Source organism: Notamacropus eugenii, chromosome 6 (genome assembly GCF_028372415.1).
Source record: "Notamacropus eugenii isolate mMacEug1 chromosome 6, mMacEug1.pri_v2, whole genome shotgun sequence".
NCBI lineage: Eukaryota > Metazoa > Chordata > Mammalia > Diprotodontia > Macropodidae > Notamacropus > Notamacropus eugenii.
This window is the reverse complement of record NC_092877.1, coordinates 214,382,081-214,409,525: the sequence shown is the minus strand read 5'-3', so window position 1 is coordinate 214,409,525 and position 27,445 is coordinate 214,382,081. Positions and strand designations below refer to the sequence as shown.

The 27,445-nt window shown below is 34.8% G+C and overlaps 1 protein-coding gene and 1 pseudogene across 1 annotated transcript in view; both read left to right on the top strand.

Annotated features, from left to right (window-relative positions):
- Positions 1–27,445, top strand: part of MYO16 (myosin XVI) — an 884,880-nt gene that overhangs the window by 315,495 nt on the left and 541,940 nt on the right. Inside the window, exon 6 of the mRNA XM_072621988.1 lies at positions 11,782–11,925. Within this exon, the coding sequence (XP_072478089.1) occupies positions 11,782–11,925 (144 nt within the window). The remainder of the gene's footprint in view (positions 1–11,781; positions 11,926–27,445) is intronic.
- On the top strand, positions 14,989–15,620 carry LOC140511225 (small ribosomal subunit protein eS7-like; annotated as a pseudogene).

Below are 27,445 nucleotides of genomic sequence, written 5' to 3'. Positions count from 1 at the left end.
CCATTCCAAATCTTTGTCTGTAGATATCTGTCTTTCTCTTTCTCTGTATCTAGTCTGTATCTATCTCTTGAGCTACCTCTATCTATAATGTATAGACATACATATAGATGGGTGCGTAAAGAAATTTAGATAAATACAGGTATAGATATGGGCATACTAGAGGCAGATTGGCACCCTAATTAGAAAGTTTGTGAGAAATATCTTGATACATTTTTTTTGTGTGCTATGGAACTTGCTTAAAGTTTAAATGCCAATTAGCAATAGCAGTACATCTGTATATTCTGTAATAATACATTTTTGAAAATGTGTTACAAGTGAAGGTTTTAAAAAATGTTTTAAAAGTCAAATATGAATGCTACAAAAATATCTCCTAAAGAAACTAGTGGATAACTCATCCTTATAATTTGGCAGAAGGAAATTTGAAAAGTGCAATGACATTTGAATTCAGTGGATGCAGTAGAGTGTAAGTTACTTCACATTACATACAATTTCTTCTTTTGACTTTTTACCTGCAGGGCTGAGCACAATGCCTTGTATCTGATAGGTGCTTAATAAATGCTTGATGAATGAATAAATAAATGAATTAAAAATATTAGCCCAATCATTTTTCTATAACTCCAACAGATTAAGCTAGACACGTCCAAAGGAATAGTAATTAGTGAACTAGGAGAATTGTAGCTGCTAAATTATCCTTTATGCAAGCACTCACAGGAAACATGATTCTTTTAAAATTTTAAGTAGTTTTTTGTGCTTTTGTTAAAACAACACTTATTAAAAGGACTACTCTGTTAGTTGGGGTGTTTCTTGAGCTTGAGCCTTGTTACATAGTTTTGTGTAGAAGGATTATTTCTTATATTTGTGAACAATTTTTAAAGTGTTAAAATGAAGAAAATTTGACAAATATATATTAAAGGCTTACTGTATCCAAATCATTGTGCTAGGCTTTAGGGATGTGAAGACATGCAAGTCAAGTAGTGTTTGCCCTCAAACAACTTATATTCTCCTGGGGATACAGTGTATACATAGATAATCAAATCCAAGTTCATGAGGACAGAAGGAGTACTAAGAGGTTGAGGGATAAGAGAAGGCTTCTTGGGAAAGGCAGCCGTGAGCTAAAGAGGGCTACTTCTAGGAATGAAAAAAAAAATTTATCATTGAGTACAATGAATTTATCAAATGATCATTCAATTTAGAAGGTAGTTAATAGTTTTTTTTTTCTTAATTCATTTACTAGCCTCATAGAGCAAATGTAGTATCCTAGCACAGACCCATACGGACCTTTCAAATTCCAATGCTCTTTGGCGATCTAGTCCAAATTCTCAAAGTGTGGTTTGAGAACACCTTCAAATCTACAAGAGGTTGTAGGTGTTACAAGGTCAAAATTATTTTCATAATAATACTAAGATGTTATTTGTGTATTAAAATAACCTTTGCTTTTCCAAATACATATTTGTCTAAGGCTAGATTTTCTTCATGTGCTTCAACCAAAATAACATATCACAATAGACTAAATGCAAAATTCCATGTGAGAATGAAGCTTTCTTCTATGAAACCAGATATTAAAAAGAATTGCAAAAATAAAGTAATGACAATTTTCTCACATTTTTTTCTTTGGAAAATAGTTATTTTTCAACAGATTATTTATGTTAACATAGTTGTTTTAAAAGATTTTTTTTAATTACTGGTTTTAATTTCTAGTTTGATAAATATTAATAGATATAACCAGGGGTGTGCTGATAAATAGTCAACATCTATCTCTCCAAGAGAATCCTTTCAAAGTATGCATGCCACATGTTTAAGTTTAATCTGCATGATTAATATTTTCTCTATAATTTCTTAAGTTTAGATAATTTTAAAAACCATAAATCAAGTCCTAATTAGTAGCATTAGTCAATTTCCAAGATATAAATTCTAAAAAAAGGAAAATTTAAAAATTGATTCTTTTCTGAGCCAGTAGAATCTGGCTCAAGCTCATACCTACCTCTATATAACCGAAATGAACAAAAGCTCTTTGGCATCCCCAATAATTTTTAATAGCGAAAAAGGATCCTGAGAACAAAAAAACTTTGAGAAGGACTGATTTAGTCTAAGGTCCTCACTTTACAAACTAAGAAGAGATGTAGAATTTTTCTTCCCCAAGGGTATATTACCAGTAACTGCTGGAAGCCTCAAACTGAAGATATTTGTATAAATCTAAAAAATATCTGTCTGGCACTGGTTCATTCATTTAAGTAAATGAAAGTCATACCATTTGTGAAGCACTTGCTCTGTGCCAAGCACTCTGCTAAGTGCTGGAGTAATAAAGAGAAAACTGAGATATTTCCTGTTTGCAAGAATAACCCTGCTTCTCTTACCCTCATCAGAAAATAAATGAATGGAACAAGCTGGACAAGGGAAAATACCACATAATGGAGCTCAGTATCAGTACTTATAAACCCAAAAGTGAATATTACCTAGAAAAGAACTCCCATTTGATAAAACTTCTGAGGAAGTTGAAAAGTAATCTGACAGAAATAAGGCTTAGACCAACAGCTTGCACTATAATCCATAAAAAATTCAAAATGTATATGTGACCTGAATATTAAGGATTATATATGACCATAAATGGAAGTGTACTGGATCATTAACCTTTCATAGCTATGGGTAGGAGATGAATTCTAAAACAACAACAATAAACAAGAGATAAAGGAAATTATAAAAGAGAAAATAGGAAATTTTCATTGTCCAAAATTGAAAAAATACAGAAGCAAAATTAGTACATCTAAACAAAGAAGAAAAATAGTCAATGGTGGGAGTAGGGGGAAGGGAGATGCTTGTATCAACCATACTGGGCAAGATAAGAGTTTAGAATGCAAGATATATAGATAACAAACAGAAAGCTATTTCCCCCCAAAAAAAATGGTCCAAGAAAAGGAACAAATAACTATTAATAATCATATGGAAAAATGTCCCAAATCAATAATAATATGAGAAATATACACCTGAACAATCCTGGAAAGTTAGTATTCAGAATCCAGGCAATTGGCAAAGGTAATGGATGGTGGGAATGTTTGAGAGCTCCTGTAAAGACAGGAATGTTAATGAGGTATTGGTGAATTTTTGAAAACAATTTAAATTATGCTTTCCAAATTTTTATCCTGTATATATTTTATGTATGCGTATTTTTGCATGCTCTCTTCATCATCTGACTCTCAACTCATTGAGAGTAAATTTTGTTTTGTTTTGCCTTTTTTTGTATCCCCAACATCTAGCATTATGCTTGAAATGTATGTACTTAATAAATGATTGTTGGCTGACTAAACTGACTTTCCAAAGCTAAAAAGTCCACTTCCTGTGACGTAGACATGTGACTCCTAGAAATATAACCCTAAGAATCTCACTAACAAAAAGTAAAACATTATATACCCTCAAGTATTTATAGAAATACTGTTTGTAGCAGCAAAGAACTGGAAATAAAATAGATGCACATTGATTGAGAAATGGTTAACTATGCCTGAAAGTCATAAGGGTAAAGCAACAGGGCAAGTAGTAAATCCTGGAGGACTTTTGGATTCAGTAGCAAGGCAGATGCTAAGACTAGGTTATGGTACATTTTGCTCATAGGCTTATAGATGATAATTCCTATCTCATCCTTGCATTATGAGCAGCAATATTCTCTGTACTTGGTTAGATCAATGCTGTGCCTTCAGCATTAGTCTGTCATAATGTATCAATCAGCTTTGTATGTATATATGAATGTATATGTGTGTATACACATGGGATTTTTGAAACCACTTGTACTGCAGCACTGCCAGTTTCCAGAAGTTGCTATGTTTAGTTCTCAGGGTATATCCTTAAACAAAATATTAAAGTCTCATAACATTTCATAACAGTATCCATGAATAAATTCATAATTAAGAGAGAAATAAAGAAAAATCACATCAAACTCCCCTAACTAAATAATTCTTGATCAAAGAGATGAAAAATAAGTTTAAAGCTCCTAAGAGTGAATTTTGAAAATAAACTATTTTCTATTAATAGAAAAGCTGAGAATGTTGTAAATAATGTGAGATAACTTTAACTCCTCTGCTATGTAAGCCAAATGTGATGAGTCAGTAAACATTAAGGTTTCCAATAGTAAAAGAAATTCCATCACCCAAAGCTGCTTATTTTGGTCACTGGACTGTTCTGGCTCTTAGAGATAACCATATTTTTCCTTTGTATTGTATCATTCAAGCTATGAGAAATTTAAGTTGTGTTCTGAAATGGAAATGATTGGGAGGGACTCCATTAAAATGCCAAATTAATGAGGCAGAGGTACTGGGAGAATTAGCTCTTTCCCTGGTCATAGACTATCCTTCAACAAATAACTTGTAATTAAATCTTACAATATTGTGCATGTTTTTAGTAATAGAATATGCTATTTTTGTTTGTTTTTGAGACTGGTTCTCCCTCTCACACATTGGTTAGAAGAGTTTTGGCCTTCATAGCTCAATCCCACTGATTATCAGCATTGGAGCTTTTTCTCACCTGGGCTAGTTGACCCCTCCTTAGACAGTCTGGTGGTCTGGTCTCAGGCACTCTTCATATTGTTGCCGAATTTAGTGAAGATATCTAATCAGTTTAGCTCACTGCTGCTCGGAACTCCCTAGCATGAGTGATCCATCATCCTCAGCCTCCTCAGTGGATTACAGGAGTATACCATCATGTCAGACTGGCAATGACATCTTATTACATAAAGATTATATGTTCATAATAATCTTTTTATTCAATGCTATCACTTAAGAAATGTGACATACTAAGGAAAAAACAAAGACCCAGTAAAAACTATACTAAGACAAAGAAGATCAAATAATGGATAGAAATGTTGTGGAAGAGTATTTGAATGTGTTTTATTTAAATCCATAAGGCAGATCTAGGACCAAGTAGTAGAAGTTGAAGAGAGGAAGATTTGGGTTTGATATAAGAAAAAAAATTCTAACAACCAAAGCCATCAAAAATTGGAATAGGCTACCTTGTTAATATTGGATTTATCACCACTGATGGGTTTCAAAAGAACCCTGAATCATGTGTTTTCAATGATGCTGCACAACAATGCTGGGCAAATTTAGATCAGATGAAATTACTTGTAAAATTTTAGCTAGATGAAATTAACTTTGTGATCTTTTCCAACTCTACTCTTCCATTATTCCTGAACTCATGTATGCTATGCAAAAGATTATCAGATGATAAATTAGGTATAAGAAGCAACATGGCAAAATGAATACAAGGGTTGCCTTCAGATCAGAAAGACCTGGATTTAACTCCTTCCTCTGACACATAATAGCTATATAATTTATGGGCAAGTCATTTAATAATTCAGGATGCCAAGCAACTCTATAAGCGTACAAGTTACATCTACCCTCATGATCAGCACTGGTGGCGTGAGTCCCTGTACAGGCAGTCAGTGCCCTACATGATGAAATCACTATTCTAAACAAAATAGCTAGGAAAGATTTTCTTTCTTTTAAGTGCCCCACATCTTTATTTTTTTAAATATTTATTTATTTTTGGTTTGCAACATTAATTTTTTTAAGATTTTGAGTTTTAAGTTTTCTCCCCCTCCTTCCCTTCTCCCCTCCCCAAGACTGCATGCAATCTAATATAACCCATATGTGTAAAATCATATTAAACATATTTCCACATTAGTTGTGTTGAAAAGAAGAATTAGAACCAAGGGGAAAAACCATGAGAAAAAAAATAAAAGAAAAAAAATAATATGCTTCTATCTCCATAGTTCTTTCTCTAGATATGGATAGCATTTCCCATCGTGAGTCTTTTGGAATTATCTTAGATCATTGTGTTGCTCAGAACAGCTAAGTCCATCAAAGTTGATCATCATACAATGTTGATGTTACTCTGTGCAACGTTCTCCTGGTTCTGCTCACTTCACTCAGCATTAGTTCATGCACGACTTCTCAGGTTTTTCTGAAGTTCATCTGGTCATCATTTCTTATGAAACAACAGTATTCTATCATATTCATATGCCACACTTATTCAGCCATTCCACAACTGATGGGCATCCCCTCAGTTTCCAATTCTTGTCCACTACAAAAAGGGCTACTGTAAGTATATTTGTACATATAGGTTCTTTTCCCCTTTTTTTAATCTCTTTAGTGGTGTTATTAGTAGATCAAAGAGTATACACAGTTTTATAGTTTGGCCATGTGCCCAAAATCTTAAAGGAAAAAAGGTAAGGTCAACTGTGAGTCTATAATACATTTAATATGAAAACCTCTCCTTTCTATAATTTTCTTTATTTTAAATTTCCAATCAAATCTACAAGGGCTATAGTGAAAGCTGAGAACAATTACTGAATTTGTTATAACAAGATACTTATACTTGGTGCCTGGTGACATGGACAATATTTTAGAAAAAACCTAGGGATTGGTAAGGTGCTCTCAATAAATATAGGTTATGGATGGGAGAAATTAAATATATTTCTGAAAAGGAATATTTATTGGATGGAATTTTTGTGATTCATTATTAATGAAAACGATTGATGCTGAAATGAAATGGACATGTGCTTACAATATAATAAGAAAGAAATATAGTAGTGAATAGATTGCAGTAGCTGGATGCTATTGGGCAGGATTGGTGAGGGTGCTGATGATAATATAGAAAAAAAAGTTTAAGATCCTAAGAAAAGGGGATTCTTAATTCTGTGTTACTTAATTGAATTAGTGATTATAAAAGATGGTTAGATAATTTAGGAGGACTAAAAAAATCTATTGATATTTTTCCTGACTTCTTGCTATTAATACTATCTACTTGAGAATATTGTGCATTGAGAGAATGTTTTGTGATGACTCTTTCATGCCTGTTGAATCAATTGAGTACTAATTTTTTTCTATTCTTTTGTGATTGTTATACTTGTGTCAAAAGTGGAATGTTCTCTTCTGCATTCTAGCTACAGGGAAAGAAGGCTTTCCTTTTGTTATCTAACTTGCTCTCAAAGACTGTTCTTTGTTGTGTTTTTATAGACATAGTAAAATATTTAAAATGATAGAAGTAATTTTGCTATTATTTAAGGAAGAGGAACTCATAATTCTAAATATTTGTTTGTTTTTCTTTTGTTAACTTAATGAATAACTTTCAATATTTCCATATTTAAAAAAAAAACAAAAACACAAAAATGTAGAAGAAATTGTGAAATTCTGTTATACACTGTTTTAAAGTACATGCACATTAAATTTAATGGGAGAAGTAGCAAAAATAGTGTTTCCCCTCCTACACTTTTTAAATATCATAATCTAATGGTAAATAATCCTTCTAATTGGGAATTATTCTTTATCGCAAGCTATGTCATCTTTCTTTTAAAATTTCATTTCTTTTTCTTTTAATTTTCCTCATTTAGAAATGCACAAGTCACCAAAGGTCTTCCTATTAAAATTTTGTACTTATGCATGCCCTGACTGGTAACTTTATTTTTTCATTTCTTATATTTTACTTTTTTCCCAATGACATATAAAAGTTCTAACATTAATTTTTAAAATTTTGAGTCCCAAATTCTACCCCTCCATCTTCTCCCCAGTCCCTCAGATAGTAAGTCAATTTATATGTGTGTGCTCATCCTTTGTTGTTGAAGAAGACCATGCCATCAGAGAAATGATGACATGACTTGCCCTTGACTTTGTTTTGAGTGAGGGAGGGTTGTGCAGGTCACCAGCCTCACTTCTCCTCCAGAGTCATCTGAATCCAGTGACTAGATATCCATCAGGATGACTGGAGATGACCCAGGATGAGGCAATAAGGGTTAAGTGACTTGCCCAGAGTCACATAGCTAGTGAGTGTCAATTATCTGAGGTGAGATTTGAACTCAGGTCCTCCTGACTCCTGCACTGGTGCTTTATCCACTGCACCACCGAGCTGCCCCAAGCCACTTTATATGGGTTATACATGTACAGTCATGCAAAACACATTTCTTTATTAATCATGTTGTGCAAAAAAGCACAGACCAAAATAAAAAACAACCCAAGAAAAATATATTTTTTTTAAAGTATACTTCAATCTGCATTGACTGCATTAATGGATAACTTTATAGAGTAGAAATGGAAAAAGACAGGGAGTTGAGAAATAAAGATTAGCCAGCTCTCAATTCTTTTCAGTGCTAACTTGTTCACAAAATCTGGAGGCTTAAGGCCACTTCCTAGTCTACTGGTTTCTGATCTTCTTCAAAAACAAAGGACAAACAACAAAAGTTTTCAGCCTTTAATATTTCAGTTTGAAGTATCAGCTTTTAGGACAGACTGGTGTTGATGAGAGCTCTGGGGCAGGAAGGGTATTTCCTTTAATGTCACTTCAACTTCCTCGTACAGCGTAACATATCCCAATGAGGTTGATCCACTCTCCTTGATGTTAATTTTTTTTAAAAAATGAAGTCAAAGTTTTACATACTTTCATTTCTTTGGTTTCTGGCCTCCCTTGAGTTTCATCCTTGAATATCCTTGGAATAGTTTTGCTTAATTGCATCTCTGGCAAGATTTCTTTTAAACTTCTTTTTCCCAATGTTCTGAGGTGATTTTTCTCATTCCACTCTTTTGTATGTAGAGCACATGCTTTGGCAGATTTTACCACGTGGGATTGGTCTTGAGTATGGTCTTGGTGACAGACTATGCCTACTTGCTTAGGAGCAGCCTACCTACGTACATGGAGGCTCCATACCAAAAAGATGGTCACTTGATGTTGAATTTTTTGACCTGTGAAACAAAGAAAAAACCAAAATAATCCTCAGGCCCATCTTTCTGTATCTCTTCCTATAATAGTGGTGGTATAAAGGGAGACAGAACAGACCAAAACAATGATTTTTAGAGCACGTAAGACATTATTGTGGCTGTTGCAAATCCGAACATCCTGTGACTGAACACTGGACATGCTACTAGAAGAAATGACTTGAATTAAATCTTGATCTATTGTTGTAAATGAAACCAGAAGACAAAAAGAAGTTTCACCTAACTAGAAGGATAGCTGACAGTTTTTCCTTAGAGAGTCAAATAAAAATTGGTAGAACTGGCTTTATTGTGCATCTAGAGGGAAAAGGAAATATTATTTGGTCAGATACTTGATTGTCCTGTATTGTACCTTTGCAGAAATGTTCTTCTATTCCTAAAATGGACGCTTTCTTCATTTCTGCCTCAAAGAATCTCTAATGTTTTTCAAAACACAATTCATGTGCTGTTTGATAACTTGAATATGAGATCTTTTCTGATGTCTCCAATTTTTGCACAGTATCTCTCTTGTAAATATGATATAAAACATATATATAATATAATATATATACTATATAATTTTATTAATTATATATACTTCATATGTACTTCTTTATGTCATCCCCATCTGTACCTCCTCCAAGTGCAATATAATTTCCTTGCGGTAAGGGCCTGTTTTCTTTGTTTTTATTTTTTGTCTTTCTGCAGAACATAATAGGTAGAGAAAGGGAAGGGAATTAGCATTTATTAAGTGCCAAGCATCATGCTAAGCACCTAAGTATCTCATTTGGTCCTCACAACAACCCATTGCTGTAGATGATGTTATCATACCTGTTATATAGCTGAGGGAACTGAGACACATAGGGTTAAGTCACTTGCCTAGGAATACACAGCTATTAAGTGTCTGAAGCTGGATTTGAACTTGTCTTCCTGACTCTGGGCCAGATGTTCTATCCACTTTACTACCTGACTGTCTTTCATTTAATTAAATTGATTTTCTCTCCTCTGCATGCTTACTTTGCTTTCCCAGTCCTGTACCTTTACTTGTGCTGTCTCACTTATCTAGAATAGGTTTTTGTCCTCTTTTGAACTCACTTTTTTAATGCACAATCCAAGCATTGTCTCCTCTATGAAATTTTACCTGATTTCATTATTGGTTGGCATGGAGCTTATACAATACTTTGTTTTGCACCTCAACAGTGAGTGTGCTATATGATGCTTAGTATAAGCATTTAACACAGTGCTTGCAGGGACTTAATAATAAATAAATTAATAAAATTATAAATAAATGCTTATCGACTGGTTGATAACTTTTTAGTATTATGTTTTATACTCTCAGTTTCCCTAATCAGACAATAAGATTTGGAGGTATAGAGATAGATATTCACATTTGTTATCTCTAACCACTCTCCAATTGATCACTTAATCAAAAGATCTGACTGTCTCCTATGTGTCACACATTGTGTTACGTGCTAGGTACTTATCAAACCAACCCTCAAATATGCCAACCTACAAGGAATTGACATTCTATTAGGGCAAAAACTTGCACACATCTAAGTAAATTTGCAATATTTACCTAGTAAATGCATTTGTCTTTATGTTGGATTAGGGTTAGAGGCACTAGTTGGCACTGTGCTGGAGAGGCACTAGTAAGTGGAAGGATCAAGAAAAGCTTCATATAGGGGACAGCACTAATTCTGACCAAACAGGAAACTTAGGATTCAACAAGGCAGAAGTAAGAAAAAAGTGTGTTCCCTATCAGATTGGTTAACATGACAAAACAGGAAAATGATAAATGTTAGAGAAGATGTGGGAGAGTTGGAACACTAATTCATTGTTGGTGGAGCTGTGAGCTGATGCAACCATTCTGGACAGCAATTTGGAACTATGCCCAAAGGGCTACAAAAATGTGCATATCCTTTGACCCAGCAATATCGCTTCTAGGACTGTATCCCAAAAAGATCATAAAAATGTGCAAAGGATCCACATATACAAAAATATTTATAGCAGTCCTCTTCATTGTGGCAAAATATTGGAAATTGAGAAGATGTTCATCAATTGGGGAATGGCTGATCAAGTTGTGGTATGTGAATGTAATGGAATACTGTTGTGCTATAAAAAAATGACAGACAGATGGATTTCAGAAAAACCTGGAAAGACTTATATGAACTGACGCTGAGTGAAGTGAGCAGAACCAGGAGAACATTATACACAGTAACAGCCACAGTGTGTGAGGACTGATTTTGACAGACTTAGTTCTTCACAGCAATGCAAGGACCTAAAATATTTCCAAAGGACTCATAATACAAAATGCCAACCACATCTAGAGAAAGAACTATGGAAACAGAACGCAAAAGGAAGCAGACTATTTTCCCTTTTGCTATGTTTTGTTTTTCTCATGGTTGCTCCCATTCATTTTAATTCTTCTCTGCAACATGACCAATGTGAAAATGTGTTTAATAGGAATGTGTGTACAGCCCATATAAGATGCTATCTTAGGGATGGAGAAGGAAGGGAGGGGGAGAAAATTTGGAACTTATGGAAGTGATTTTTGAAAACTGAAAACAACTAAATTAATAAATTTGGAGAAAAAAAGAGGAGAATATGTTCCAAGCATTAGGGACAGCCTGACCAAAAACAGAGATGAGAAATGGAATTGTGATGTGTGAAGAACAATAAATAAATAATCTTGGTTGGCAAAAGTATAGCTTGTGAAAGTAATGTTCATTGCATGTGTTAAACACTAAATTGTGCTTGTTATATTCACCTGAAACCAAATATTATTCTTCTTTTCTTTACACTGGGCAACCTTACCTTGTTTCCCATTTGTCATTTTCCTATTTATTGACTTTCCTCCTTCTCCACTTTCACAGTCTCCGTTTTCCTTTTAAGATGCCACATGCACCACCTTTCTCTTTGGGAAGCCTATAGAAAATTGTGTTCTTTCAAAGCTTCTAGGGATTTGGGACTGAAATTTCAAGTGCTGAATATTTGGAAAATGATTTATTATCATTTTTTCACATTTTAAAACGTATTTTTTCTCTCTCAACCCCAGTGTGCTCGCTACGATAATGCCTTCACTACAGAAATTCTAATCGAACAAGGAGTGAATGTAAATCATCAGGATGAGGACTTTTGGACACCAATGCACATCGCCTGTGCATTTGATCACCCTGATATTGTTCTGCTTCTGCTTTTAGTAAGTAAAATTATTTCTTCAGGGCCTGTTTGAAATATTAGATAATATTAACAAGTTTACATCCTTAACTGATGAAGTCATAAAATATGCACTAAATCATTTCAATAAATATACACAGTCTGGTGGTTTAACTGTCTTGGTACCTTGCCTAAAACTAATATAATTAGAGAACTGAAGTGTCTGATTCTGCATATTATGAATTGACTTATTTAGTTGTGATGTTTGATATCATTTTTGGAAAGTGAAATGCCCTTATAACAGGAAAGTTAGTTCCAAGTAGGGAAGTCAGATAATATACCTTTTTCTTCTCCTCATCACTGTTTTTATGACTTAACTTGCAGACGGAGAAAAAACTTATATTAACTTCATGGGTCTTCATTATGTCAAGTAAAATGTCCCTGAGCGTAATAAAAAGAGAAATGATTTCATATTGTTTGAGCTAATTTCAGCTGCATGAAAATGAAAGCCTTCAATGATAGACAGGCATGTGAGGAATGAAAATTATGTTGTATTTGAAGGTTATTTTCCTCTTTCTTTATTAGGCTTTTTGTTTCTAAGTCTTTGGACTTTCATCTGAGCATCTTTATCTTCCTAATGTTGGGGTGTGGGTGTTTGGCTTGGTTTATTTTTAGCAAGGCATTAGAATACATATAAAGGAATTCTGAGAAAGAAATAGAAATGTAGGAGGAGGGATAAAGGGGATGTTCTCTTCCTTTATGATGGCTTGACAAAAGCACCATAGAAATGAAAACTAGTTTAGAAAATAGAAATTCCCAGAACTTGCTTAGATTTTCTTTTGACTCACTTTCTTTTAACATCCCTTAGGAGTTTATATGAATGTATATCTATATACATATCTATGTCTATATATGTTTATGTATAAATATATATATACGTTTATTTGTGTATAGTGTATGTATATAGGCATATGTGTTTTGTAATATGGGAAATATATATGTATATATGTATATATATATATATACATATATACATATATCCCTAAAATCTTCTTTTCTGTACAGTTGGAGGAAAGATAAGATAATAAATGTTTTAGAGTGAAGAAGAGTCAATGGATCATTACCATGTTTTCCAATTTCTAAAAGGCTGTCAAACAAAGTAGGAGAGAAAGACACCCTATGGACAATAGAACTGAAGAACAACAGGGGACAGTTTGATCAGCACATAAGATAGTGCTGAAGGGAAATGTGACCACATGATGTACCATGAACCACTGGAATTAGCTCCAGAATGATGGTGTGAAATCACTGTCTTTTGTTGACTTTACGCATGGCATCCAGTAGTGAGGTTTTCTCTAAATGGGAAGGACTTTGGAATGGATAAAGATTCATTTAGATTCTTTTCAGTCTTTGATTATTCAGATTTTTTTAGTTTAAATATATTCTGCAGCAAGACCATTAACTGTTTTGAAGCAGTTTTATGTATACTTGTGTATTTCAATCACTTAAGAGATTTTTGTTTAATAGAATAAAATGTCATTGTAACATTAAATTTGGTTACGTCTGTTTGTAATTACATATGTGATTTCAGAATAATATACTGGAATGAGCATCTCCTCCTGGGAGGTATTTCCCTATGAATTTTTCAGAAGCATTGTAAGATTGATTTTTAAAATTTCATTGCAGTTGTATTCTGCTTGTGTTTCCTCTCTAATACTTATATCCTCAAATAATACAAAACTCCTGAGAAAATGTAAACTGATACCTTATTCACTGACAGTGCCTCCTGACCAAGAGCAAATCACCTTTTAATAATATCTAGCCTAAAGCTCTGTGTTATATTTCTAACTTGCCAGTAATACTCTGTACAATTGAAAAGTACATAATTTCCTTGTGCCTTATTAATTCAGTTGTAGTCCACTCAAAAGAAACCACATTTAATAAATGTATATTATGTGTCAGACTCTATGGTAGTTGCTGGGGATACAAATACACACACACACACACACACACACACACACACACCAGCACTGGCTCTCAATAAATTTACATTGTACTGTAGGAAAACAACAGATATTATTTGTATGCATATGAATACATTATAAATATATATATATGTGCATATGTATGTGTGTGTATACAAGATAAAAATTATAAAACTGAGGAGGGGAGAACCAGCAACTATGGGGATCAAGAAAGGTGCCTCATGGGAGATGAAAATTGAAATATTCCTTAAAGATACTTAGAGATTCCAGAAGGGGAAGTCTAGGTGAGAGAAAATCCTAGGCATGAGAAGCAGCCTGTGCCAAGGTATGGAAGCCTGGATGGGATGGCATGTCATGAATGGGGAACAGTAAGCATGTGAGTTGGAGTTGACAAAAGAGCATATGAAGGGTGTAATGAGAAATCACTTGGGAAATATAAGTTGGATACAGAATTTGAAGAGCATTGGATGCTCAAAAGAGGAGATTGTATGATAATATTGTGGCCACATAAATTGAGAAATGGGAAAAATAGGAGACATATTGTAGAAATAATATTAATAAAATTTGAAAACTAATTGGAATATAGAAGATAAGGGAGAATACAGAATTGAGAAGTATTCTTTGGTCATGAACCTTGGTGACTCTTACATTGGTATTACCAACACCAGAAACAGAGCAATTAGGAAAAGAAGTAAGTTTAGAGGAAAAGATAGGGACTTACTTCACTTTTGGATTTCTTGAACTAAGTACAGGACATCCAGAAGGAGAAATGTACCTTAAGAAAAAAATGTAAATCCATCTTGATCACAAACTGGAACTGACAGCTAGTGAACAATGAAACATATCAGAGAACAGTCACACAACACCTACAGTCATTTAGGGAGTGTCCAACTCATGCTTTCTCCCTGCTCTCCCAGATGGGTAAAAATTTTCCTTTGCATTGGTGTCAGGAATTAAGTATCCTAAAACAATATAAAGGACCAGAAAAAGTACAACACTGGGAAATGGTAGTTTTTGCAGCTAATACTTAAGATTTTCTGGGGTTGGTCCTTCTGCCTGAAGACAAGATTTGTAGTGCTCTGGTGAGAGCTCTCCCTCTTCCTAGGCTGGCACTCATCGAGGCGGTGCCATGTTCAGCTCCAGCGCCAAGATCGTGAAGTCCAATGGCGATAAGCCACGCGAGTTCGAGTCTGGCATTTCACAGGCTTTATTGGAGTTGGAGATGAACTCTGATTTAAAGGCTCAGTTAAGAGAACTGAATATCACAGCAGCTAAGGAAATTGAAGTTGGTGGTGGCAGAAAAGTTATCCTCAATTTTGTTCCAGTTCCTCAGCTAAAATCTTTTCAGAAGATCCAAGTACGACTGGTTCGTGAATTGGAGAAAAAATTCAGTGGCAAACATGTGGTCTTTATTGCTCTGAGGAGAATTCTTCCTAAGCCAACAAGAAAAAGCCATAAAAAAATAAGCAAAAGCGTCCCAGGAGCTGTACTCTAACTGCTGTACATGATGCTATCCTTGAAGACCTTGTCTTTCCAAGTGAAATTGTTGGCAAGAGAATCCGTGTGAAACTAGGTGGCAGCAGACTCATAAAGGCCCATTTGGATAAGGCACAGCAGAACAATATGGAGCACAAGGTAGAAACGTTTTCTGGCGTTTATAAGAAGCTGACAGGCAAAGATGTTAATTTTGAATTCCCAGAGTTCCAGCTGTAAATGCAGAAGTGATTAAATAAAAGTCCAATGTTCATAAAAAAGAAAGAAAGAAAGATTTTCTGGGGTTTATAGAACAATCCAGGAAATCCATTAAATTGGTCGTGGTGGTGGTGGTTGCTTTGCAATCATGTCCAGCTCTTTATGACTCCATTTGGGATTTTCTTGGAAAAGATACTGGAATCAGCCAGTTGCTTGTCATTTACAGCTTCCTGTTCCTGTGAGGAGGAAACTGAAGTAGAGTATAGCTAAGGCAGTTGATGCCCCAGACCTCGATACTTTGAGAAAAGTGGAAGGAGGAATATTTTCTGCTCTATCTCATCTTACAGATGAGCAACTGAGGCAATCAGGGTTAATCAACTTGCCTAAGGTCATACAGCTAGTAAATGAGGCCAGATTTGAACTCAGGAAAATAAGACTTCCTGACTCCAGGCCCAGCACTATATCAATTATACCACCTAGCTGCCCTAATTAAATTAATGCAAGGAAATAATTGCCCATTTCACAGTGGTAGCCAACTGCTTAACTACAATAACTGATTCTCTATTGACAACATTGTTAGTCTCATGCTGGGCAGTAGCCTGTTCCCTAGTGAGAATCTGTCTAGATGTGACTCTGATGAGTTGATCAAAATTCATCCTAACCTTCTCTTTGTGGTCATTTTAGTAGGAGTTGTGTGGGCTCATTCTCATACTGAGAATGAGAAAGAATTTAGTTAGGAAAATTTCATCCCTACCAGCCTAAGAGGAGCCAAAGAAAAAATAAAAGCAAAAAACAAAGAAACAAATGGAAACAGCATTAGACAAAGTTTGGATTAGGAGGTCAGGAAGGAACTATAAACTAGAAATAAAGATTTAAACGAAACTGGAGTGACTTGCCATTTCCTTCTCCAGTACATTTTACACATGAGGAAACGTGTTAAGTGACAAACAGGGTTAAGTGAGTTGCCCAGGTTAATGCAGCTAGCAAGCGTCTGAGGCCAAATTTGAACTCAAGTCCTCCTGATTCTCTATGCACTGTACCACTGCAAGCTGCCCTTTCCACTATATTACCATTTATTAGAAACCCAAGGATTTCTTTTGGCAATACTACCTTATCCTTTCTTTGCTCAACTTATTTGCACTCTCCTCACTTTCTTCCCTCATTAGCCCATTTAGGGATTGAAATTGAGCTATGCAGTAATGAAGGAGGAAAGGAAATTCTTAGAATGTGGTGGGGATGGATAAAGAATGAATAGATCCAGAAGCTATACCACTTGATAAAGAGATAAAAAACAATATAGTCTATGTATATTTATGTAATAGGAATTACTGAATGTTTATGTATTCAAGAAGACACAGGACTAGGCACCTTAGTTCATACAAAGAGAAATAAAACATAGTTTTTGATCTCAAAGAGTTTGCAATTTAGTAAGGAAAAATATGTATATATCTAGAACTGTGATGAGACAAGTCCAAAATACCGTGTCTGTTTAGAAGAGGTCACCTCATGTTGACTTTACTAGTGTTCTAGGTTGTAAGCTTTTCGAAACCTATGACCGTATCATGAATTAAATTCAACAATCATTTATTAGATCTATGATGCACTTGTACACTTAAAAGCACAGAGCAAGTGTTCAATGAATTTTGTTGAATTGAATTAATCAGTGTCTTGTTGTGAATCAGTTGGAGGTCTAACACTATGCTGTCAAAGATATTATTATCTAAGAATGTGTCAGTAGAACTTGATAAATAATAGCAATTAGTTTTATTTATATGGTATTTTAAATTTTGTAGGGTGCTTTTTATGCATCATCTCATGAGCACTTAACAGTATCTCTGTAAGGGAAGGCATTAAAAAAATTGTCTCTATTTTAAAGATGAGAAAACTCCTCAGGAAGGTTAAGTGACTTGAATTTTTCCACAAAGCTCACAAATATCAAAGAAAGAATTTGAAACTGGGTCTTCCAGGCCTAGTAAAATCAATCTGCTAAGACAGCTTGTTACATTTTTGGAGCTGTAAATGTCAGGAAATTCTTCCTTGTATTGAGCTGAAATCTGCTACTACAGTATCCAATATTGTCTGTACTTCTTTTCTCTAGGACTAAGCAGAAAAAAAAATTCATTTTCATTCTGCTTGAAGATAGTTATCATGGCACTGCCATGCCTTCTCTTCTCCTGGCTAAATATTTCTGTTTGCTTTGGCTGTTTGTCATATGACATGATTTCAAGGTCATTATTTGACCAGTTCATCCTTCCTAAAAAATATGGTACCCAGAAATGACATGGTACTTAAGATGTGACTTGACTGGGATAGAATACTTATTTGAATTATTCATTTAATTGAATGTTTAATTTAGACAGTGTTATTCTTGTTTTTGAATTGTGTTAAGGCCTTCTTTAAAATATACACAGAAGGTGATGTTGATACTGTTTTCACAGGATAGGTATTACACCAATGTTATAGACTTCCCATATTAGTTTTAGAAATGCATCACTTATCACTACATGTACTAAGAGCAGAACTGTCATAATAACCTTTTCTTTTAAACTTACTGTTTAAGTAGCATGTTATTCAAAAATTGAAATAATATTGTACTGTCCTTTGTTTATGAACTTGACACTATTAACTCATATATAGTAGAATACAGGCTCTAAAGTATTTTTCCTCCAGTAGCAAGGTTGGATTTTTGTTCATTTTAGTCACAATCTATTGCATAGTGTTTCTCATGAAAGGCAATACTTTTTCTTGGAATGAATGGCCAGGATTTGCATTTAATTTTATGGTCATTGAGAAGATAACTTCTTTAGGCTTTGAGAGAGCAGTGTCTCTCACAGTGCTTCTAACCAACACAAGGAATTTTCCACAGTCATAACTTAATTGTGTATGCCTAGGAAAGACAAGCCGCTATTGAAACTCCCGTTTTGTGGATATGATTCTTCATTTTTGCCACCAAATTTGAAAGGAAGGATATGTTGATGTGAGATGCAGACTATATAAAAATAATTTGATTCAGCTAATTCAAACAGGCAAAGATTTTTGTTTCTCATATTGTCCTATATTGTTACGAGAATGTCCTTCCTTAAAGCCTCTTTGGAATTACTGATTGCATCTGTAAGAGTTTCATTGTATTACCTGATCAATATATTTAATGTGAGTCTATTATAAGGACAAGTATATTTTGTAGTAAGCTAGCTTTGTGAGCTTTACACTATTAGAGGTTTGGCAATGCCGTTAAATCACAGTTGCCTAGAGTAGGAGTTAGATACTATAAACACCAGCAGTCTTTTTGCCAAATGAATCACTCTAGCAGATGGTACTACTCTTGTGCTAAATACCCACCAATTTTATACCCACTGGTGAAACCATACAATTTTTACATAAATAAATACTTACTCATTCAAATATCCTTCCCTTGGGAATTTTTGGCAATTCAGCCAAAATTATTTATAAAAGTAAAAATTGATAAGTATTACGAATTAGTTTTATTTATATGATATATTAAATTTTGTAGGGTGCTTTTTATGCACCATCTCATGAGCACTTAACACTATCCCTGTAAGGGAAAGTATTATAAATATTGTCTTCTCCATTTTAAAGATGAGCAAACTCTCTCAGGAAGGTTAAGTGACTTGAATTTTTCCACGAAGCTTTTTTAATTGAAAAATTAAATATTCAAGATATTAAAGATTCTTTCCATTTGCTTTCAATATGTAGGCCTGGTAACTATTTTGTAATTATTTTTGTATTTAATTATTATACTGGTTTACCATTGTCAAACATTTCTTTGATCCTCTTAACAACTCTGTAAAATAGGCATCATAGAGAGTGTTACTTTCATTTTGCCAATGGGAAGATCAAGGCTCATTGACATTAAGTGATTTAACCAATAAGTTGCAAAAGTAAAACTCTAACCCAACTACTCGACCCTTATTTGAATGTACTTTCCACTATGCTATGCTATAGCACACCCACCCCCTACCCCCACACATGCACAATTGGTGGTATGAAAGAATAAGATAAATATCAAGGTGGGAATTCTTGGTGGTATGAAGGCACTATGATTTTGAGGTAAGTAGACCAGATAAGTGACTTCTTCAATAGCTGAGATGAGAAGTACAAGCAAGTGAATTAAAATGGTATCTCTGGGAAAGGAAAAGAATAGAACAGATAATAGAGATGTTGCAGAAATAGAACTGGTAGTATTATGTAACTGTTCATACATGTGAGGTAAGGGAGAGGGGAAAGAGAAATAAAGAAAAAGGGGGACAAGAATTTGATAGTTTTTCTGGGTAGTATGGTGAAGGAAAATTTGTTTTTTATTAATAAAGGATATCTGAAAATGTCTGTAGGAAAAGGAAATGAGATTCTATGGTACCAAGTAGAACGACCAAGATAAAAGCAAGGAGATGATTACTCCAGGGTACAGGAGATGAAAAAGGGCATACAATCATACTTATAGTGAGGAACTTCATAGTTCAGGATCTTGCATTGGAACAGTTCTTTTTTTCAGTAAAGGTATGCCATTTCCAATTTGTGACTGACATAGGTGGAAGCCAATATTGCTCATAACTACCCAAAACTTATTTCTACCTACAAAACCAACAACTATCACCTTCCTTCTGAACCCCGTCTCTCCTGACCTGGACTATTGTAACAGTCTTAGTCAATAAACATTTATTAAATGCTTTTGATATGCCCGGCACTGTACAAGTGCTGTATATACAAAAAGAGACAAAAGATAGTCCCTACCTTTAAGGAGCTTACAATCTAACAGAGGAGACAGGAAGCAAATAAATATGTAGAAATGGTTATATATAAGTCAGAAATAATTGAGAGGGGAAGCACTAGAAATTAAGAGTGGTTAGAAAAGTCTTCCTATAAAAGATAATATTTTAGCTGGAACTTGAAGGAATTGAGGGAATCCAATAGGAAGAGATAAATAAGTAGAGCATTCTAGGCATGGGGGGGGGGGGAGCAAGAGGAAATGCCCAGAGTCCAGAGGTGAAGTGTCTTTTTTCATGTTCTAGCAAGGAGGCTAGTGTCAGTGAATCAAAGAGGACATGGGAAGGGAATAAGAAAGCTACAACCTTAGGAGGGGGCTAGATTATAAAGGGCTTTGAAAGATTGAGAGGATGTTGTGTTTGATGCTGGGGGTCATAGGAAGCCACTGGAGTTTGTCAAATAAGAGGGAACAACCTTGTCAGACTTGCATTTTAGGAAAACCACTTTGGTAGCTGAATGGAGGATGGATCCAAGTGGAGTCAGGTAGACATATCAGCAAACTATTGCAGTCATCCAGGTGTGAATTGAAAAAGGGCTTGCACTCTTCTAATCTTCTTCATTTTCATTTTCTAGGTCCAAATCGGAATTTTCAATTATTTCTTTCAAAAGTCACTTCCTTCTCCTTCCCATTTCCTATGGTGACCTACTTATTGTTCGTTTCTTTTTTTACTTTCTCTTTCTCCATCCTCTTCCCCATTCTCATCAGAATTTCAGTCTGCCATTACTTCATCATTAAGACTACTCTTCACAAGTTTCTTCCTCATAAACCAATTTGGCTATCTGTTCATGTTGATGCACACCTTGACTGTTTTTTCAAATACTGCTACCTTTGTAATAAGGGGGATGAGTTTTCCATGAAGTCAAAAGAGTTCCAACAAGTTGATATAAGTAGAGGAGAAAAGGAGACAGATTTGAGAGATGTTGACAAGATAGAATTAATATGACTCAGCAGCAGATTAGATGATATTGAATACTGAATCTGATGTCTAGGGTGCAAACCTGGGTGACTGGAAGAAAGCTGGTGCCACTAAGAAAAATAGGGAAGTTAAGGCCAATAGTGGGTTTAGGGGACAACTTAATAATTTCTGTTTTGGATGTGTTATGATTGAGAGGAATTAAAGGTATTGGTAAGAGATTACTGAAGAATATTGAAAGCAAATTGATAAAGACAGGATAGTTAGTGTCTTGGAAGTAGCTAGCTAGAAATTTATGGGACTTTCTGGTAGCCACTTCGAAAAGACTCCACTTGTTCATTTCTGAAACTGATCCAAAGACTTTTGCCCTTGGTCTAGGGTTCCTTTTCACTGGATTCCAAATCTCATTCTCATATCAAGACACCACCTGTAATCTTTGTCCCTAAGACTGCCTGTCCTCCTAGAATCTTGTATAAAATATAGAATTAGACTGAGTCATTTCTAGTTGTTTTCTTAGATATCATCACTTTTCATTCATTTAAGAAACATTTGTTTCATGTGAAATGCATTTTCCAAGATGCTATTGAGGAAACAAAGATAAAAAATCCATTTTTACCACCCATGAAAGGATTACAGCATAACAAAGTAAACATGATGTGGTTAGAAGGGGGTATTCGGAAGTGCAAATCACAAAAAAACCCAAAATCTGAAATATGTGTTAGGTAGTTAGGAGAGAGACAGAGACAGAGACACAGAGAGAGCGAGTGACAGAGGACAGACAAAGAGAGGAGTGACTCTCTCCCTACCTGTTTGTGAAGTTACATTGCATAGTGTTCAGATAAAAGTTCAGATAAAGCATCTGGCTTTCCTGGAGGATCTCTGATACCAGCCAGTCCTTTACAGTAGCTAATTTTTGGAGTTAGACATCTTCTGGTTGCGTAAGGCTAGATTCAAACAACATTAATAAATGATAATCCAAAGGAGAGACTGAGACAGGCTGACTGGAAGGGAATACACATTTATTAAGCATCTATTATGTTCCAGGCATTGTACTAAGCACTATACAGATATGATTCATTTGACTTTCACAAGGGAAGTAGGTGCTGTTATTATACCTATTTTATAGTTGAGGAAACTGAGGCAGAGAGATGTTGCCTAGGGTCACACAGTGAGGAAATGCCTATGGCCAGATTTTAACTCAAGTCTTCTTTAATCCATGTTTAGTGCTCAATGCACTATGTGTGCCTCGTGGAATGGCTCTGTGGGCTCAATCATTCAATTTAATCTATTTGGATATGATGACGTTATGCTCACTATGAACTGGTTCATAAGAAGCAACTTCACAAGATATTGATTTACAAACTATAATGATAATGAGTTAATTTACGCTGACAACTACTGAAGTAATCAGAACATTAGTGTTCAGTTAAGACACTGTATTCTGAACAGGACAGTCATATGGAATCACAGAATTTAGAAGCTGGAAGGAAACTCAGTGACTATCCTAGTCTGATTCATAAAAGCTTTCTTAGTCCACTGAGGAAATTTGTTGAGTTTGTTGAGTTTGAAGTCAGAATAAGGGAACTGGTTAATGGCCTTACCTATAATAATAGTTTGAATAACCCTTCCTTCCTATGATACTGTAGATGGCTAAGGCAACACAAGTGTTCGTATTGCCTGGTCATAACTCCTCCTCCAAAAAGTGATGAGGACATACAGACAGATTCTTGCTATGAAACTATACTCTTAATATTCCACATAAATTGCACAAACTATTGTTGTTATATCAAAATACCACCTTTACCACATTTAGGGAGCCAGAAAAACTGAACTATAAGGGCAGCAAGAAATATTTGTGAGTAGTAGACCTGTACAGAATCCACCTTTCTCCGGCTCCCAGACTGCCTGAAAACAGCAGGGAAGATCAGAGAGAATTAGATCGTTTGGACCATTGTTTGGAAAGATTATCATCCTAGGCATTTTGTAGAGCCACTTATTTTTGGAAAGTAAAATATAGTAAACAAGTTGATTTCCTTTACAGTAGAACAACATGGCTTCATGAATGTATTTGTCTTACTTCTTATATATTTATGTTTCTCTGTCTTACATGTCACTGAGAGACATTTGTATGTTAAGATGTACACAGACCTGCTCCAGGTATTGAAAACAACAAACGTGATAGTGTTTCATATAGATGAATTTGTATCAGACAAACCACAGCTTCACTCTGGATAACTTTTCTAAAACGTCTCATATTCTCTTTGACAGAATGATGGTAAACACCATTTGGCTCTTGCAATTAGGTATTTTAGAACACGTCCAGATGTCCAGGGTTATAGTTTAACTTATTTTATGTTTTAAATAGTTTCCTCCCTTTTAGATAAGTATCTTGGGTTGCTTGTAGAAATTAAAAAGGGTAATAAGTAAGATGGATTTTAGTGTAACTAAGGTGGATTTTAGTGGATGTGTGGTGGATTTTTGTTACTATTTTGTTATTGTTTGTTATTTTGTTATTATTTCAGTTTCTCAGGATCCATAACCATAATAATCTCATGTTCCCTGGTATTAGATAAGACTTCTCACAATTATGGTTCAAAACATCATCACACTTGCACAGCATTATTTGATAAACAATATAACCATTTGTGCTTAACTTGTAAACATCCCCTGTGACTGTGCAGTGAGATATAGAGATGAGGTGATGTAAACTTGTGACACCATTGTTGGCAATATGCCTTCTTTGTCTGTTGTACTATAAAGCAGGTGGGCACTGGTTAGTGAACTGGGGAACACCTAGGGTTGAATGCACAAGCTAAAATGCTATGTGCACCTTGATTGGCCCCCATGAAAGCTTGGGGGGAATATGGGTTTGCCTCAACTAGCCCCCATTGAGGGTTAAAGAGATTTAGGGCAGTGCACACCCTGTGCCTGTCTCAATTGACCTCATTGAAAGGTAGAGGGTAGTTGTTCCCCTTTCTAGCCAGAACCTGTGAGAAGGGAGATTAGGAAGTGATGTAGGAGTTAGTACTCCCATTGTCAGCAATCCTCTTGTGAGAAAACTAGACCAGAATAAAATAAGATTATTGACATCTTCAAAGCTGTCTTAGTGTCTTTCCTGTCTGACCAGATCAAGAGTGAACTTGTGTTAGCAGCCCTTCTGTATGCTGTGCTTATCTGTCTTACAAAAAGCTACCTAGTCTTATCATTAATGTTTTTAAAGCATCTCACAGCATGAATTAATACCACTGGCAAGTCTCACTCACTTTTAGTTAATTTTCAGTAGCTTCAATTTACTTTAATCAATTTTTTTTCTAATTAAGATAAATTGACTTTATCTCCCTCCCATCTCTCAACATTAGGGAAAAAAAGAAAGAAAGAAAATCCTTGTCAAGCAAAAAAAATTCCCTCATTGGTAGTGTCCTATACATACGTACATTTATGTATGTGTATATATGTATTTATGTATGTGTATGTGTGTCTGTGAGTGTAGGGAGGCATGCTTTATCATTGGTCCTTCATAATGATGGAGATTATTTGGGGAGAGTGCTTTGACTGAACTTCTCATAACTTTAAAAGTTGTTTGTTCATAGTAGAAAAGTTTTCTTTTGAAATCATGCACCCAAATATTTGGGGTGAATTTTATTTGGAGTCTATAGTGTACTATACAATACATAGGTGTGTGAATACATATGGAGTTTTAAATAATTACTAGTGGAAATTTAAATGGAAATAGATACTGTCATCACTGTTTGAAGGAGATATTTTCCCTTTGGGGATAGCTTGGAAATAGTAAATATGTTCTTGGTTTTTGAAATCAGAAAGAAAATCTCATGTGGTAGAGAATGGTGGAAAAAGGAGTGACATTTTCTGGAGTGAAACAGGCCAAATGTTGTTATCAATGTTTCACTCCAGTAACAATGGAATATTTGTGGGAAATTGGAGTGAAATTTGCCTCATCCTCTAGCCCTTTGAGTGTGAACATCTGATATTAATAATTACTTTGCCTTGAGGCTCAAGTGTTTCATGGTCTGTATCTAATAGGTAAAGTGAGATTAGATAAATTGAATGGGTGCTTGCAGGCAACTTCTCCTATCCCATAAATCCTATCATTGCTAAAATGGTATACAGTATTTCATAAACACAGTCCCTAGTCTTTATCACATTAATTGAACTGATAGTAAATAATGAAGTCTTTCCCAAACCTGGTTCATACTTGGAAGAAAATGATAACTTTTTTTTAATCCAAGTCAATTGTAAGTAAATTAAAGCTCCTGAGTAACCTGAATTGATTTAATGACAGAATGGATTATTAATTTAGATATTCATATTTGATAAATCTTGCTAATGAACATCTTAGTTTGACTATTTAGACAACTGGAATAAACAAGTGAGTGCAATGACTTAGAACTGTGTTACTGGATTTCTCTATCTGCATATACGAAATTCAATAACTCTAATTTGTATGAATTCCTATAAAATTATCTAAAATTGAAAGGTATATGTATAGATGCACATATATGTATATGCATGTATATATGCATATGTAAGTATATATATCTATATTTAATAATACCTTTTGGTCTTTGTTTCTCAAATCAGCAGTATGGCTAATATCTCCTCTCTCTCTCTCTCTCTCTCTCTCTCTCTCTCTCTCTCTCTCTCTCTCTCTCTGCCTCTGAATCTGTTATAAACTATACAGATGTGAACAACAGCAGCTACTTATAGCCCAGGATACTTGAGGAGATATTTCCAGGAGAATTCTTATACTACACATGAATGCTAAAAGCAATTATCTTATTTTTCTACAGTTCATTTTACCTAGGAGTCTTCTACATCCATGGCATCGTTTAAATTATATAATTATTGTCTCTTCTGCTTCCATATTCACTTCTCTTTTCAATATATCATAATATTGAGAGGAGATGTAAAATTTTGAATAAGGGCTCACTTTGACACCAGGAAAATCTGGGTTCAAGCCCTGATTCTGACAAATCCTTGGCATTTGACCCAAAACAAGTCACTTACCCTCCTCAATGCCTCCAAGCAACTATCTAAAGCTAAAAGTTTGTGTGTGTGTGTGTGTGTGTGTGTGTGTGTGTGTGTGTGTGTATAGGAGTGGTTTCAATATATCTATGGAGTGAATTTCCATCTTAATAGTTCCTCCAAACAAACCCAGATGCATAAACAAAAAAAACCATCTAATTTAGACTTTATTTGATACTATGAAATAAGTATCCAGTGAAGTCTCTCCCTTTAAATACTTGTAGCAGGTATTTCAGTTTCTGTTCTCCGCAATTCTTGCCCCCAACTCTGCATATGTAATTGGTTATAGTATCATAGTTATTACACCATGGGCATTTCATTTTAACTATATACCCCCAAAATAAGAGTCCTTATTATGCATGGCTTGAAGTTATTTTCTAAAAAGGTAGGATACAGAATTTCAACTGTGACTCACAATTGGCCTTTTCTTGTAAGGAAACACTGTCATAGCTGTAAAGGTAATTATATGCTTGGGGGGAGAAGAGAAGACTAGATACACTTATTTGTCCTACCACTTATAAATTGTAGGCTTCTACTGTTCTACCCATCATGGGACCATCTTCCAGAAGTAGTTTTTAAAGGATAGAAATAGAGGAGATTAATCTTATAGTCTTACATACAAATAACATTCAATGTGTATTTCAGTGTTTTATGATCTCCTTTGTGTGAACATTCTTAATCAAAACTCTCTGATGTCTTAGCAGACAGTTTTCTGATAGAGTTTGCCTCCTACTGATAAGTTTCTACATCAGCTTTATTGATCCTTGGATAATAGTCTTTCAATGAACCTATACTCGTGTCTTAGTAAACATTTTCTCTAGTAACATAACCTGAGTCCCCAGGGCATGAGAGTAAGACAAATGAAAGATCCTATATACATACATACACATATATGTATGTATGTATGTATGTATGTATGTATGTATGTATGTATGTATGTATCCACTTCAGTCAAAGAGAAAGTGCATGAATTAATGCCAGTATGGAACAGCAATGATGCACAAAGCTTTATTTGGTACAGTGAAATAACACAACTTCTCGTCATAAACTCACAAAGCAGTAGTTGTTTTTTTGGGATCAAACCTATGATTCAATTGATGTAAGTTGCTTTCAGTGGGGAAATTTCTCTATCAAATCAAATTAGCAC